The sequence below is a fragment of the Chinchilla lanigera genome, unplaced genomic scaffold (genome assembly GCF_000276665.1).
Source record: "Chinchilla lanigera isolate Chin_1 unplaced genomic scaffold, ChiLan1.0 scaffold00008, whole genome shotgun sequence".
Lineage (NCBI taxonomy): Eukaryota > Metazoa > Chordata > Mammalia > Rodentia > Chinchillidae > Chinchilla > Chinchilla lanigera.
This window is the reverse complement of record NW_004955409.1, coordinates 26,033,766-26,049,561: the sequence shown is the minus strand read 5'-3', so window position 1 is coordinate 26,049,561 and position 15,796 is coordinate 26,033,766. Positions and strand designations below refer to the sequence as shown.

General features: G+C 40.5%; 1 protein-coding gene across 1 annotated transcript in view; it reads right to left on the bottom strand.

The window, feature by feature from the left end:
- Nucleotides 1–310: 310 nt before the first annotated feature.
- Nucleotides 311–15,796, bottom strand: part of LOC102005904 — a 32,638-nt gene continuing 17,152 nt past the window's right edge. The window contains exons 2-8 of the mRNA XM_005376937.2: nt 15,490–15,611; nt 13,449–13,587; nt 10,987–11,108; nt 8,631–8,741; nt 8,380–8,486; nt 2,343–2,433; nt 311–542 (exon numbers count right to left, since the gene is read on the bottom strand). Coding sequence (XP_005376994.1) covers nt 420–542; nt 2,343–2,433; nt 8,380–8,486; nt 8,631–8,741; nt 10,987–11,108; nt 13,449–13,587; nt 15,490–15,611 — 815 coding nt within the window. The 3' untranslated portion in view covers nt 311–419. The remainder of the gene's footprint in view (nt 543–2,342; nt 2,434–8,379; nt 8,487–8,630; nt 8,742–10,986; nt 11,109–13,448; nt 13,588–15,489; nt 15,612–15,796) is intronic.

Genomic DNA, 15,796 nt, shown 5'->3' with positions numbered 1-15,796 from the left:
CATTTTTGGGCATGCACACAGAATTAGTGATTACACACAGACACATTTATATTTTTAACAGAAAAAACAATTTTAGATAAAATTTTTAATTATATTATCACAAAGCAGAAGAAAGTTGTAGAGAGACACACAGCTCTGTGTGTGTGTGTACACAGCTATTTACAAATGTGCAATCACATATACCAACTTTGAAAGGGAACATACAGAAAAATATCTATTAGGATATTGAGGATGTTTCTTTTCTTTTTTTTCTTTCTTGAGACAGGGTCTTGCTACATAGCTCAGGCTGGCCTTGAACTCACAGTGATCCTCCTGCCTCAGCCTCCCAAGTGCTGGGACTATAGGCATGCGCCACCATGCTTAGCTTCTTTTTGATTTTGTAATATACTCAACAAAACATTACACTAAGGAGGACTATTTTAGGGCTGGAGAATCTTATATAAATGAATTTGTTCAAGAGCTTCTCTGTCAGTGTCATTTTGTGGGTACACGTCATAGTTCAGTGGTACCTCTTCTGCCCAGGAGGATAACTGTATGTTAGTCTAGGAGAAAATAAAAGAATTATAAACAAAAGTGAAACTTGCAGAATGATCATGTTTTCTGAAGTCATTACTAAATAATTAAACACAACAGACTTTTATTACAATAAACAGGACTAAGTACATGGTGCCACAGTGATTTTTTTATAAATGGTAGGTCTATGGATTCAGAGACCATTTAGAGACCAAATCACTTACTGTGATTTTGGAACTTGAAAGAATGTAATGTTTTGTTTTGTTTTTGAGACAGGGTCTCACTATGTACTTCAGCCTGGCCTTGAATGCACCATGATGCCCAGGTTGGCCTCGGACTCACGGCAATCCTCCTGCCTCAGCCTCCCAACCGCTAGGATTGCAGCCATGAGCCACCACATCTGGCTGAGAATATAATTATGTTAATAGAAACAGTTTAATCATTATCATTAGGTTTAAACAACAAAAGAACAGCGATGGGGCAATACACACACAAACTGTCACAGCGGGTGTGGGGCAATCTCTGTCTCTAACGTTCACTAGGCTGTTCCCCTCATATTGCAAACTTGAGCCTTATCTGCTTATAGAAGTTTCCTTAAATGGAAAGCAATAAAATTAATGAGTTTATATATAATGACTCTTAGATAAACATCAATTTCTAATGGTTATTTGGAGATATTTCTGTATTTAGGGCAATAGCTATTATTTTGGTAAGTGAAAAGTCACTAAATTATTTTGATATATATAGAAATTATAACCCAAATTTCAGACCATATGTTTTAAAAGGTCTTTTTGTTTGGTAGTACTGAGGGTCAGAACCAGGGGCACTCTACCATGGAAGTACCTCCCTAGCCCCTTCGATTTTTTATTTTGAGCTAGGGTCATACCAAATCACAAGGTGGCCTTGAACTTTTCTTTTCCTTTTTTCTGAGCCAGTTAAGGCTGGCCTTGAACTCACTATGCAACTCAGGTTGGCTTTGAACTCACAGCAATCTTCCTGCCTCAACCTCCTGAATGCTGGGATTACAGGAGCGTATCACCACACTTGGCATGAATTACTTTTATAATTTGGATGATTGCTAAAATTTTAAAAAAGTATTACTGACGACTGATTTTATTTAACATTTCTAGTATCTTTTTATGAGGACATATTGGTTACGTAGATTAATGGGTTTTATTTTGAGATTGTTTAGTTTTATACAAGAAGAAATCACATACAGGGAAAGGTCCACTACAAAAATAATAATAGTACTCTGTATTAAGAAATACAGCAGTGACTTTCATTTGGTGATCTCAAATACTAACTTCACAAATACTAACTAACCTTCCTATCAGAAGTTGTTGGGCTGAGCTTTATTATTAAACTACACCCTTCTTATATACGGAGAAGTGGGGAACAAAGAAACTAGTTTAAGGCTCCTAAGTGGCTTAGAGGTCACGCTGTACGCAGTACGCAGTACTGCAGTGGGCTCATTTGAGTCCAGAAGCCTGGAACAACCATGTTCCTTTTGTTCTGAGGCACACAGTTAGATAAGCGTGTTCCAAGCCTCTTAAAAATGTTCAGTAATGTTTGTTAACCCAAAACCATGACCTCACAGAAAAATTGGGTAGAGAAGCACAGGAATTTATCTCCATGCAAGTATTGCAATTTCAGAGCCCTTTAGGCCAGGAAATAAACCACACGCCAGTGCTTAAGCAATAAGGTCTTGATAGTCTATCACTCGTCACTATTTCCAGGCAGAACATTCCTAGACTATTTACAGTAATCACTATGAGAAAAAAAAAGGAGAAAAGTTTTGACAATAAAAACGCTGGAGTTGGCTGACATACCTGAAGACCTGAGAGAGAATCTTCGAGACTTGGTACCGTCACTAATAACGATCCTGGCTTCCTTAGGTGACAGCTGATATACTCCCAGGCGCTACAACACATAAAACCTGTTATGTCAAAACAACCACGGGATATTGCTCCATACCCACTGGAAAGGACAAATTCCAGAATGGCAAATGCTGGGAAAGCCGGGGAGCAATGGGAACTCTCATTCATTATCATACGGGAATGCAAAAATATAGAGCCACTTTGGAAGAGTTTGGTGGTTCCTTGTAAAACTAAATATGCTCTTATAATACAATCCAGCAATCGTGCTCCCTGTATTTACCCAAAGGAGTTGAAAACATACGTTTCTAAGAATCTGCACATGAATGTTTAGAGCAGCGTTCTCCTAACTGTCAGAACTTGGAAGCAGCCAAAGCGTCCTTGAGTAGCTGAGCTGATGATATGAGGTACATCCAGGGGGTTGTGGAGTGCCCCACACTCAGGAGAAATGAGCTCTAAGCATGGAGCCACGGGGAAGCGTAAATGCTCATTACTACACGAAAGGAAACCAATCTGAAAAGGCCGTATGCTGCATGAGTCTAACTACGACATTCTGGAAAGGGAGAAACTGTGGCAAGGTAAAAAGATCCAGGCGTGAGGGGAGAGGAAAGGATGAACAGGTGGAGCACAGGGGATTTCCAGTGGGAATACTACGTTGACACTTTAATGGTGGATGCACGCCACCACACCTTTGTCCAAATCCACAGGCTGCACACCAAGAGTGAACTCTAATTAAACTATGGACTTTGCGTGAATATGGTGTCACAGACTCACGCACTATAATAAATGGATCACTCTAGTGGGAGACGTAATGGAGGAGACTCTCCATTTGTGGGAGTAGAGTATATGGGGAATTTCCTCCCCATTCTTTCAGTTTTCCTGTGAACCTAAAACTGCACTACGAAAATAGTCAATTAACAACCACCACCACCAAACAAAAAACCCAAACCCTGAATCCAAAGCACACCTGTATCAATACGTCTGTCACCCAGGTTAAAAACAAAATAACAACAACAAAAAAACCTGCTATGTTTTTACCAGACACTGGAAAGTAAAAAAAACAAAACCAACCAAACAAAAAACCAAACAAACAGAAAGAAAATGCAGCTCAGGGGACAGCTAGAAATCAAGAAGGGCAAAAATTTTTGCCCACAGGAAACAGTACTGAAGCAACACACTAGGAGTTGGCAGATTCTCTAGTTCCCGAAGTGGTGTTGACAAAACTGTGGTCAAAGTACTGAGGAGATTAACAAGATGCGGATTCAGGTTACTACAAGTACTGTCAGTTGATTTTCAGAACCAATGTACAAGTCAAAGCTGGGTCAGCAGTTAAGGTCCCTTAAATTCTTTATGAAGTACACAGAATCGGCTCTACAGACTGGAACAGGGTGGAAATTGCCGGGGGTCTGAGGCTGCAGAAGTCCTGGAACAAAACGGGGCAGAAAGCCCAGAAACCAAAGACGAACAGTGAGAGTGTCATACGTAGATCCGATCTTTCATACTCCATGTGGCTGTGGGGACTACTCCCTGGGACGACTTCCAGTATAACATCAGCGGGATTGGCCAGCTTTAGAGCAGGACAGAGGCCACACGCATGACACGTGCCAGAGGGCAGGCCTTCCGTGTGGACGTGAACTGGATTCCGCACTGCGTGTGTATGGGGACTCCCGCCACTGTAAGCAAGGCATGAAGCCTCGCAGAGGAAGCGTCCCTTGCAGCAGGGTGGGGGGGTGGCGCACGGACAGGAGTGTTACTTGCATCTAGTTTAGTTATAGCAATGGAGCAATGCTTAGTTTACCTAGGAAGTTCTGGAGTTTGTTAACAAAGTGACAAAATGTTCTTTAACGTAGGCCGAATGTAAAGTCAGGTAGCAGTTCTATGTCACTGTGTTTTGACCAGAGCTACTCTGTTGTCCTAAAAATGACATACTTTGTAAGATTATTTAATACAAGAAGCAGCCAAGTATACTGGCATAGTCTTTCTCTCGTGAGCTGTCACTGTAGTAGTTGGGTCTGTGTTACTGATACAACACACACAGGTATTTTTTCCAGTATGGAGACTTGGACCCAGAGTCTTGCACGTGCTAGGCAAGCACTCTACCACTCAGCTACATCTCCAGCCCTTTTCATACGCTATTTTGAGACAGGTCTCACAAAATTGCCAAGGCTGGCCCTAAACTCTTAATCCTTCTACCTCAGCCTTCTAAGTAGTTGGTAATATGTGGGAAAAAGAGGTCCAGAGGTCTGGTTGACGGCTGTGGCGGAAAAGTGAGTCTGAGCAAACTCAGACTCCTCGGCAAACCGAGTAAATGCTCCGCCTAGTTTGTCCCGCTCTGATCTCTTGCTTCCACACAGCCCCCAGCCAAAAGTACCGCCTCCAAACTACGCCCCTAACCCGCCTCCACTGCCACGCCTCTAGCCTGCCCTATAAATGCCTGATACTTCCACAATAAAGTGGATCTGCGCCATCAGCCTGGTCTCCGGTGTCCTCTTTCTTCACCGTCACCGCTTACCACGGGCCCAGGTCCCTCGACCCAAGGAGGTTCAACCTCAATAATATAGGCATTTGCCACTATGTCTAGTTGCAACTTTTAGTTTAAAAGGTAGCTCTAGCTGGGTACAGTGGTATATGTTTATAATCCCAGCCACTCAGAGGCTGAGGCAAGAGGATCACAAATTCAAAGCTAGCCCTGGTAATGTAGTGAGGCCCTGTCTCAAACTACCAAAAAGGCTGGGGATGGAGCTCACTGGCTGAGTTCTGGCCTAGCATGCATGAGATCCTGGGTTCAATGACCCATAGAAAAAACCAAACCAAACCAAAACAACAACAAAGAAACAAATCAAACAATGAAAAATTGTTCTATAAATCTGAGATGTTACCTGTAATGAGACTGACCTTATTCTAAAGCTTGAGCCTTTCCTGGGTTTTCTCTTACATACTAACTCTTATGGTAACAACATTCCACTTATCCTCAGACTCCAGTTAAGATTACAAATCTTGAAGCTGGGCATGGTACCACACACCTGTCATCTCAGCACTGGGAAGGCTGAGACAGGAGGATTGCTGGGAGTGAGGCCAGTCTGGGCTACATCGTCAGTTCAAGGCCACCCTGACACAAAGTGAGATCCTGTTTCAGACGACAACAACAAAATCAAACCAAACCAAAACAAAGAACATTACAAATCTTTGGAGGTAATACATTGCTCCATCTGTTCTTCCACTCATCACAAAATGAATTATAGATAAATGATCAATTTTTTCAGAATGGTTCCAGTATCAGAATGCTTTATTGTATCTTCTATCTAAACTTACCCCTGTGTATTGTCATTCACAAAGAAAATAATGAACCCTGAGACTATAACATTTCTATATTTAGAATTCACTGCACTACACTAAGCAGACGTGACTAAATTCTGTCATGTGTTCAGTACTTACTGAGTGAGTCACACGGAGCGCAGGAGTAAATGTACCAAGAAAGATTTTTGGAACAACCTAAATATGCAGTATTTCCTGTGACAAGTTCACCAATAGCTTTTTATCTTCCCTCTGCATTCATAATCTTTCTATAATGAGACTCGAGAGAATTTAAGGTATTTTTCTCTTTCAACTTCTAATAAAACATAAACTTGGTCACACTTCATTTTTCAACAGCTATGCAATGTTTTGGCTACTTGCTATTGATTTGAAAAGGCAAGGCTTTGTCTCTTCATGGTCGTCCACTCTACACTGTAACAGTATTTTTGTTTCTTCCTCCCTGTTACTCAGATCACACTCACTCTGCAGAGCCCATTCTTCCCTTACCCTTTTTTTTCATACCTTTAATAAATGGGAAACTTTGCCAACATTAAAAAAAAGGGCAAAAAGGCTTTGTTTTCTTGTTTTTTTTTTTTGTCTTTTTGCGACAGGGTCTCACCACGCAGTTTAGGCTAGCCCTGAGCTCACTTTGTAGCCCAGGATGGTCTTGAACTTGCAATGATCTTCCTGCCTCAGCTTCTAGAGTCCTGGAATTACAGGTGTGTGCCACCACGTCTGGCATGTTATGTTTTTTGAGACAGGGTCTCGCTGCTCTGAAATTCGCTATGTAGCCCAGGTTGGCCTTGAACATGTGATCCTCCTGCCTCAGCATCCTTTAACGCTGGGATTACAGGCATGTGTCACTATGCCTGGCTAATCCTGTTCTATCCATTGGAAATTACATTTAAAGAAGGCACTATGATGAAAACAACTTTGCTTATGTTGTGCTGCTGCTAATATGACTAAACAATTGTTACCCATTCTTACTAAGCTATAGTTAGCTTTCTGCTGAAACAGCTTCCTTTTTAAATGGTTTAGACTGTTAATTTCACAGTGACTTTAACCTAGTAGTAACTGTTGTGTGTGTGTCAGAGAGAGAGAGAGAAAGAGAGAGACAGGAAATGTGTAGAAGGTGAAGAGGTAAAGTAGTAGAACAAGGAGGTTTGGCTATTCAGGGTTTATAATTCTGTGCATTTTAATTTCTGTGCAGTGGAAACCTTACTACTGATGCACTAATGCAAACATATTGGTGTAATTCCCTTTCATAACTATGGAAAAGGGCTTTCCTGCATCTAGGGTACTCCTAAACCACTATGATACGTCAGAAAGCAGCAAGCCTATCTGGCCAGAAAAATAGTATCTCAGAATACACTATAGGAATTTTCTAATTAGAATGATCCTATAGGTCCTGATGGGCTACGATGCATCAATTACAACAGAGGAATCAGAAAAATGATCATAGGTTTGTTAGTTTTTTCACTACCTAAAGTGGAATAAACTTCAGGAAGCTGTCTCTACTACTACTGCTACTACTACTATGACTATTACTAGTTTTAATTTTTTGAGCCAGGGTCTCACTATGTACCTCAGGCTGGCCTTGAATTCACTGTGATCCTCCTGCCTCAGTCTCCCAAGTGCTGGAGTGCTACCACAACCAGCATTATGGCTTGTACCTAGATGTCCCCCCAAAGCCTTATGTGATCATAGGTGGGGCTTTTTTTGAGATGGCTGGATCTAGAATGTATTATGCTGGGATCAAGAGTTTGTGATTACTAAATTAGTCCACTGATTGACTTGGCATAGTTCCACAGGTAGATAATGGGAAGGTAAGGGCAGGTACCCTGGATAGACTATAAAGGACAGAAAGATAGCTGCTTTTGTTGCTTGCTGCTTGCTTCCTTGCTGCTTTGCTGCCTTCCTGCCTTCTACCTGCCATGAACTGTTTCTCCTCTGTGATGCCCCTCTGATATACCATCCTGCCTTGGAGCCAACCAACTATGAACTGAAACCTCTACAAACTGAGAACTAGATAAAAATTTCCTCATTTAACTCTGGGTGTTACATGCTTTGTCTCAACAACAAGAAAAGTAACGTAGACACCCAGCTAGGGAGCTACTATTATTAAGAATATTTTGGGGCTGGGGATTTAGCTCAGCGGCAAAGCGCCTGCCTGGCAAGCACAAGGTCGTGAGTTCGGTTCCTGGTACTGGAGAAAAACCAAAAAAAAAAGAATATTTTAAGTTTGATGATCAGTTTTCTAGGTTAACACTCCTATATTCTGTTTTAAATTCATTTATAGGCCTTAGTTGATTCCCATTATTTTGTGAAACAACAGCAATATGTTATCTCACAGAAAAGGAAACTGAGGTAGAAAAGAGGAAGTATAAAGCAACACTGGGAAGTGCTTTCTAACTGTATCCATGGCTGCTGAGCAAGTGCTTGGGTCATGCAATGGTTTTTATATCTGTCAAAAAATTAGATGTAATATTTTACGAAGTTAGACAAAGTCTGTTTGCATTTTTATCATGCATATATATACTAGATAAAATACATTTCCTTATTCAAATAATCACCTCACAGTTGAGGTTATTTTTAAAAAGTTTAATATGAAAACACCTCCACTATGATACTCTTTTTTCATACCTTGTCTGGATATAGTTTAGTAATGGATTATTTCCTATTTGAATAAATAACATACCTGGCCTGTTCTGTCTCATTAAGAAAATATTCGAAGACATTATTCATTATAACAACATCGGCACTGTGCAGAAGCGAACCCTGGGTGCAGATGTCTGCGTGGATCACCTACAGGAGGGGGAGAAAATGGAAGGGAAGGGGACAAAAAAAATGAAGAGGTGTCGCGTACATGCACCCACTCCCCTTGATGAGCGTGGTCACTAGGTACTGCGGGTGTGTACTAATAAAAGTAAAAATTAAAAAGAAGAGTACCTTTATTCTGTCACTGAACTGGTATTTTTTAATGACCATCTCCTGTAACTGGCAAAAGTCTCCATTCAGTTCCACTCCATACAGCTGCACTGCTGAACTGTAAAGGTAACCCTAAGGGAGGAAGATACATTATGAGGCAAATTAATTAACTTTTAATGGTAGCTTATTTCTAACTGAAAGTTTAAAAGTCAAATTTTTAAAAATATTAAATACAGTAAAAAATGAAAGATAAATAAGATCTTGTGGTTTGTGTAAAATTACAACCTCCAGGAGTTTATTCATACTGGTCAATATCTTGATTGTAGCTTATTAATTCCCAGTACCTGGCTATATTTTTAAAACCAGGCATTAAACAAAATTGGAAAAAAAAAAAAAAAAAAAAAAAAAGAAGAAGAAAAAATAAATAAACAAAATTGGAAGTGAGAAAAGTGACCACATAAAGATTTTCTAAAACCCAACTTCTGTGATTCATTGAGAAGCTGTTCAAGGAAAGCTAAAAAGTGTTACCTCTGGGGAATTTAAAGCACACTCACGCACAGCCTAATGCTAGGGGGCGGTGGCCTCAGGTATGTACCGGCCCACTTAGGGAAGAAGATAACGAATTAACTGAAGATAACCAATTGGCTAATAAGGATAATCAAGAATTGACTATATATTGTTATATGTTTGTCTTTGCTTGCAATAACAAAAACAATAATATATAAAAACCAAATCTGTATCTAGAGCACCATCATGGAATTTAAAAAACAAAGAAAATAATTTTTTTTATAATACCGGGAATTGAACCCAGGAGCTTCACACTGAGCTACATTCCCAGACCTTTTTCATTTTTTGTTTTTTTATTTTGAGACAGGGTCTTGCTAGGTAAGTAAGTTGCCCAGGCTGGGCTCAAACTTGCTATCCTCCTGCCTCAGCCTTCCCGGGTGCTGGCATTACAGACGTGTACCACCATGCCCAGCTTCTACCATGGAGTTTTAGAGTATGTTTAGCATTGTATATGTAGGTACTCCAAAATTTTCTGACTGATTCAGTGGCTTAATATGGAAAAAAATATGTCAATCTGTTTGGTTATCATCACTGATACCCTTTTTGCAGAGGCACAATGACTTCAGTGTTACATTTTTTAATAAATCAGAAAGTTGACTAGGGTGGGCAACATATAGTAAGCAGTCATAATCGCCAACATTTCTCCAAAGAAAACCACCAGCCAAGGTGGGCAGGATGGCCCACGTCTATAATCCCAGTTAGTACTTGGGAGGCTGAGGCCGAAGGATGGCTGGAGCCTAGGGGTTAGAGGCCAGGCTGGGCAACCCAGTGAGACCTTGTCCCAAGAAAATAACACCACCACCACCACCATTACCCCCCGCCTCAGGCACAACTGTGCATTTTCTATTAAGGCTATCTTTCCTAATTACAGAATAAAAATCTAACACTGCAAAACAAATTCAGTATTGAGGAGTTCACTGCTTCTGCTGAAAGCAGGCAGGATGCTGAGAACGGACAGTGCCCATTTCTGGCATAAGCCTCAAGTGCTGGGGGCCACATGTTTTAACAAGTCTGCCACTAACAAACAGAAACCATACTTCAGGTTTTTTTTTTTTTTTGAGACAGGGTCTTGCTATGCAGTTCAAGCTGGCCTTGAGCTCACTTTGTAACCCAGGTTGGTGTCGAACTTGCAACGATCTTCCTGCCTCAGCCTCCTGAGTGCTGGGATTACAGGCGTGCCACTTCAAGTTTTTGATAAAACCATTTAAAAACTTAGAAATACTCATGATTTGGAGTTTTTCGAAAACCCAGATTGAAGGAATGTTTCAGAAACAAACATCTACATTCAAACCTTGGATCACAGAAATTGGAACAAGATGTGTCCTTGGACATCACTTAGTTACTCATTTACAAGAGGAATTAGAGGTCCCATGGTGTTAAGTGATTTGCTCATGGCCATTCAGTGACCTCCTAAGTCAAGTAAATTTGTCCGTTTTGTAAGAGTTCTTATCAAAGCCCAGTGCACTGCTCTATTTTAGTGCAGTACAAGTGAGGACGGGTCAGAAAACACTATAGGGGAAAACACAGCCACCCGTTACTAGTCCCACAGTTCTCTTTCACATGTGCGCTTCATTTGTGTTGCAGAAACAAAGTAAAGGACACCAGACCGCTGGTCTTCGAAATTCCCCACTCAGCTACTACCATCACATAGAACTTAGGAGCCCGCCTACATGACACTATTTCAACCTCATTCTGCGACTTCAATCAATAAAGCCAAGCTGTCACCTTGGATGGTGGCAGGCAAAGGTGTTGCTAGCAGGAGAAGAAAGTATTTTCCCAATGCTGAGTATGTCCATAAGCTGGACTTTACCCCATAAAGGACCGTGCCAAGTCTGGAGCCAACGTCCACCAAGACCTTTCCTGACAGGTCAGGGAGTACGTGATGATAAATGAACTTCAATTCCACGAGGGAGAAGGAATGAGAAATAAAGCCTGGAAAATTAGAACAGAGTAACATTAAATTATGCTTGGTTATTTGCAGTTGCATTCTGTGCTTCTAGGTCCTTCATCTGCATTTATAAAGTATATTTCATTATTTTCTGCCTTCTTTCCTTTTTTGGTTTTTCTTTTGAGACACGCTCTTGTTATGTAGCCCAGGCTGGCCTTGAACTCATGGCGATTCTCACGTCTCAGCCTTCGAGTGTTGGCATTATGGACGTGCACCACCAGACCTGACTTCATGCTTTTTCTTAGTCAATGAAAACCATACAGAATTTATTGAAAAAAATGTGATAAATTCGCATTCTTTTATTCTGAGCTATATTAGAGAAAAGCAAACATTAAGTCTCTGACATTTCAAAGGCCCAGTAGGCTCCTGCTAACTCACATGACTGTCCCTACCCCTGAGTCCTTCATTTCCTTCTTGCAATTGCTTGGGATGGCCTGGGCTTTTTCCCTCCTCTTCTCCCTGTGACCTGCTGTTGCCTGGGGTGACTCCCTAACTTCCACATCATCTGCGTCTCTTACCTCACCCGACAGCCACACACTGTGATAGACAGTGACCAAGCCAATAAATGACCATCCCCGGAGGTGTGTGACTTAGCAGCCCTGACCAATCTAAAATGTGTGTTCTGCAGTAGTACGGAAGAAGGGTACAATGCTCCCATAAATTGTCCTTATTTCCCTTAGTTTATATGCCACCACTTCTAGTCTTGTAGTCTACCTTCTCACTGCAGTTTCTGTGATCCAGTATCTAGGATAGCTTGAATCCGGTTTTATTCTGATGTAGGAACTCAAAGACTCAATATATTATGTTTTATAGAATATGATGGTCAAGGAGGTGATAGATTTGAGTCAGAACCAATAGATAGTGGCAAAGAAAATGGAAGCAGGTATACTAGTCCCTTGGAACAGAATAAAGGATGTGACTCAGCCTCTAAAGTCTCTTGGGGTGGGCTCTGATGACCATAGTCCTTATCTCCCCATGATCTGATCCTCTATATCCTCTTTGCCATACTGGTGCTTTTGTAGGCTACAGTCATCAAGGTCGTATAGCTAGACAAACTCCTTGTCATCTGAGTATGTGTCAGAGAATCCTTCATGGAGATAGCTATTTTACATTCATTACTGTTGTCTGAATTGCTCTGTGTATCCAGTTATTATTTATAACTGACTCTTACAGGAAAATAAAATCTTTAAATTTTTATTCTACAAAATTCTCTTGTACAAATTTCTATATATTAGACCTATGTGATACAGTATTATAGTTATAATTCACTTTTTAGTTTGTCCTCTATTGTTCTTGTCAAACTTCTTTTCATCTATAAATTTGAACTACTTCCAAGGGAAATGATAAGTGTTATCTCAAAGCAGAACCTTAAAGCAGTAAATCAGATAAATTTACTCCCAAATTATGCAATATATTTGCATCAGCAACAAATCCCAGTTTGGTGGTTAATCTTTGAGGTTATTATCTAAGATTGGTGACATGAGCATGAGGTTACTTACCTGGAAGGGTAGCCCACGCTAGGCAACAACTCTAAGATGAGGTAAGCAGGGAAAGGTACTGTAGTCCAAAGCAACAGCCTAGACAATCACATCCGGTTTGAGTGAAGGCTATACTAACAGAAGAGTTAACCTAGTAGCAGCATGGAGTCGGTCTAGCTCTTATTTGGGACACAGGTGCTATAGCCAAGGGGCAGAGATACAAGGGACTTATTGTCACTAGAGCTGTGCTGTTATGGCTCAGGGACGCTTCACTGGGTCAAACACTGGCCCGCATAAACGTTCTCTGAGTCCGTGCCCACTTGGTAATATCTGCTCACTATCAGACTTCTCAAGCAGATACTGTATAGTGAGACTATTTTGGTCCCCTAAGAAGTTATATTTCTCTCTCTTTTTTTTTTTTTTTTTGGTTTTTCTCCAGTACCGGGAATTGAACTCACGACCTTGCGCTTGCCAGGCAGGTGCTGTGCCGCTGAGCTAAATCCCCAGCCTAGAAGTTATATTTCTCATTGTAAATTAATCGGCATATTGTTTATATGCCCATCTCTGTTGTGTAAGTAGTTTCCCTGTGTTCAGTCATTTCTGATCAGTTTCTGTTCTTCAACAGTCATCTCTGATTAAACAGTTTCTAGATGTGCTCTAGGGGACATGAGGTGGCCCAGCTTTCCTATATTATTCTTCCCTAACTGCAATACTTGGTAATGACCACACCACAGGATGGCCTTTTGCTTTTTAAAAAAACCTGCACTGGCTCCTTCAACAATCGGCACATTCATGACACGCTAGGAAAAATGCACATGTAGCGCCATTAGTCACCTGAGCGCCTACCTAAAGGTGCCGTCTGCTGCGAGCCGCACACGGTACAGTAGTTTCTGCTCATTCTTCCCTCCTCACATAATGAATCAATAAAATCTTCATCGTAAAGGAATGCGTCAACGTGAACTGTGGGTTCCGGCTGCTGCTGCATCTGGAGGAGAGGGGAAAACATCAAAAGAAAGTACAGCGCTTGCTTCTGTGGCACATACACTGAAACAAAGGAAACAAAGTACCAAGAGCTCTCCTTTTATTGTTAAAATAAGGCAAAACGTCAGTGGTTCATCTGCTAAACGTGGGAGAGCAACACATCCCAGAAGACAAGCTTTACTTACTCAAGTCAGTGACTGCCCCTTTCACTGATTAGACACCAATAACTTCACTTCACGCAGAATGATGCGAAACATGGCTATGAGAAATGTGTGACATTTTTGGCTGAAAGGAATTTGAGAGATTATCCTTGTCCACCCTAAATGGTACGTTTTATAAAGACATTGATATGCAGAGATTTCTCCTAGGAATTGCACTGGTAAGAGGGGAAAGAGAGAAACAAATGCTAGGTCTTAGGAGTCCCGTCAGTTACTCACCATCAAAATACCTCGCAGGTAATCTTTGTCTAGTAAGCGAAGTTTTCAACTATTAAAAATGTTATTAAAACTTCATGCCTTGTAACCCTTTATTAATACCCATAGTATGTAACAGCAAGCAGCTACAAAGAAAACAATGACTGATTCCTTTTACTTTAATAAAGAATCCTATCTGAGTGTCGTAGCACTTTGGGAGGTTGAGGCAGGGGGATCCCAATTCAAGCACAGCTTGGGCAACTTAGCAAGATCCTACCTCAAAAAAAAAACCCCAAAAACCAAAAACCCCAAAAAACACCTGAAAAATGTTTAAAAAGGCTGGAGATGAAGCTTCATCCAAAGGCCCTGGGTTCAATCCCTAGTACCCACTCAAATGCCTAAAAATCATATTTACACCCACTCAGTAAAACTCTGAAAGAATGTTAAAATCAGGTATGGATATGCTAAAGGATCAGAGGAAGCTGAGAAGATAAAAAGAAATGAATCTGTTATGACAGGACATAACGATGATTAATACACAATTTTTTTCTTATTTTATATATTATGATATGTGATACTGATAAAATTGTTTTATTAGTAACACCTGAACTGTACTACAAACATTCCTTTTCTTTGCTGTTTTTTTGTATTGTCTGTGACAGAGTCTTCCTATGCAGTTCAGACTGGCCTTGAACTCACTATGTACCCCAGGGTGGACCTGAACTCACGGCGATCCTCCTGCCTCCCTTCCAAGTGCTGGGATTAAGGCACGTACTGCCACACCTGGCTTATAAACATTTCTCTCAATTTTTGTACTACACTGTATTTTTTCCCTTGGGGAACCCATTCTGAATGACTGGATATTACTAAAATTTGCTAAGTGTTCATGATGTGCATATGTGACTAATAATGTACAGGACTTACTTCCTCTGCTCAGAGATTTATAGGCTGAAGAAACAACATGGAGGATGGCTGTTTTTAGATTCTAGCTTTGCTTTAAAAAACAACATTCACAGTACATGGTCTCTGTATGGGCTGGGATTTGAAGGGACTTGAATAAGGGGATTGTTGGTAGAAGAAAAGCCAGAACTACATTCTAGAAATAGAAGAATAAACAACAACAAAAAAATGTGAATGCAAAAATAGAAGGAAGCAAAAAGGTGAACTTAGTCTGTGAAAAGACTGAATGAATAGAACGGGAAGAGAAAACCAGGACAACACTGCACAGCCAGATTGTTGGCCCTTGTTTGGTTTTGATTATTTTTTGATTTTTGAGTGGCTGGTAAATGGGATGCTCTTAAAAAATAGTTGAGTAAACAGCACTGAGAAGGCAGGGAGTTGAGTATTCAAAAGAATTAGGGACATGCTTGAAGCGCTAACAAACTGTTTAAAGTTAAGTGTAGGACTAATTAGATTGAACAGGCCTTGGGGTTAGGGAATAACAGACTCTTAAGTAGCACTAAGAATAAATTAATTTGATTTAATGTATTTACTTTTTGAAGGGCTACAGGTTCTGAGGCAAGCATGGTTTCTAGAGGTAAGCAATTCCGAAGGTCATCAGCTATGTTTTTCAACATAGTGTCATTATTGTCTTGAGTGAATTCATCAAAATCTCCTAGGGGAGAAAAAAAAAAAAGAAATAGTTCTAAAAGTTGTAGTCATACCTGGATTAAATGATTACAGTGGATGTATTTCTATCAGACAGCATCAATCTGTAATAATAAATACAACTGATAAACACCGACAGATTCAAGTTCTAACACAAGTTCCATTAAAAATGAATTTTTTCCTTTTTCCAAA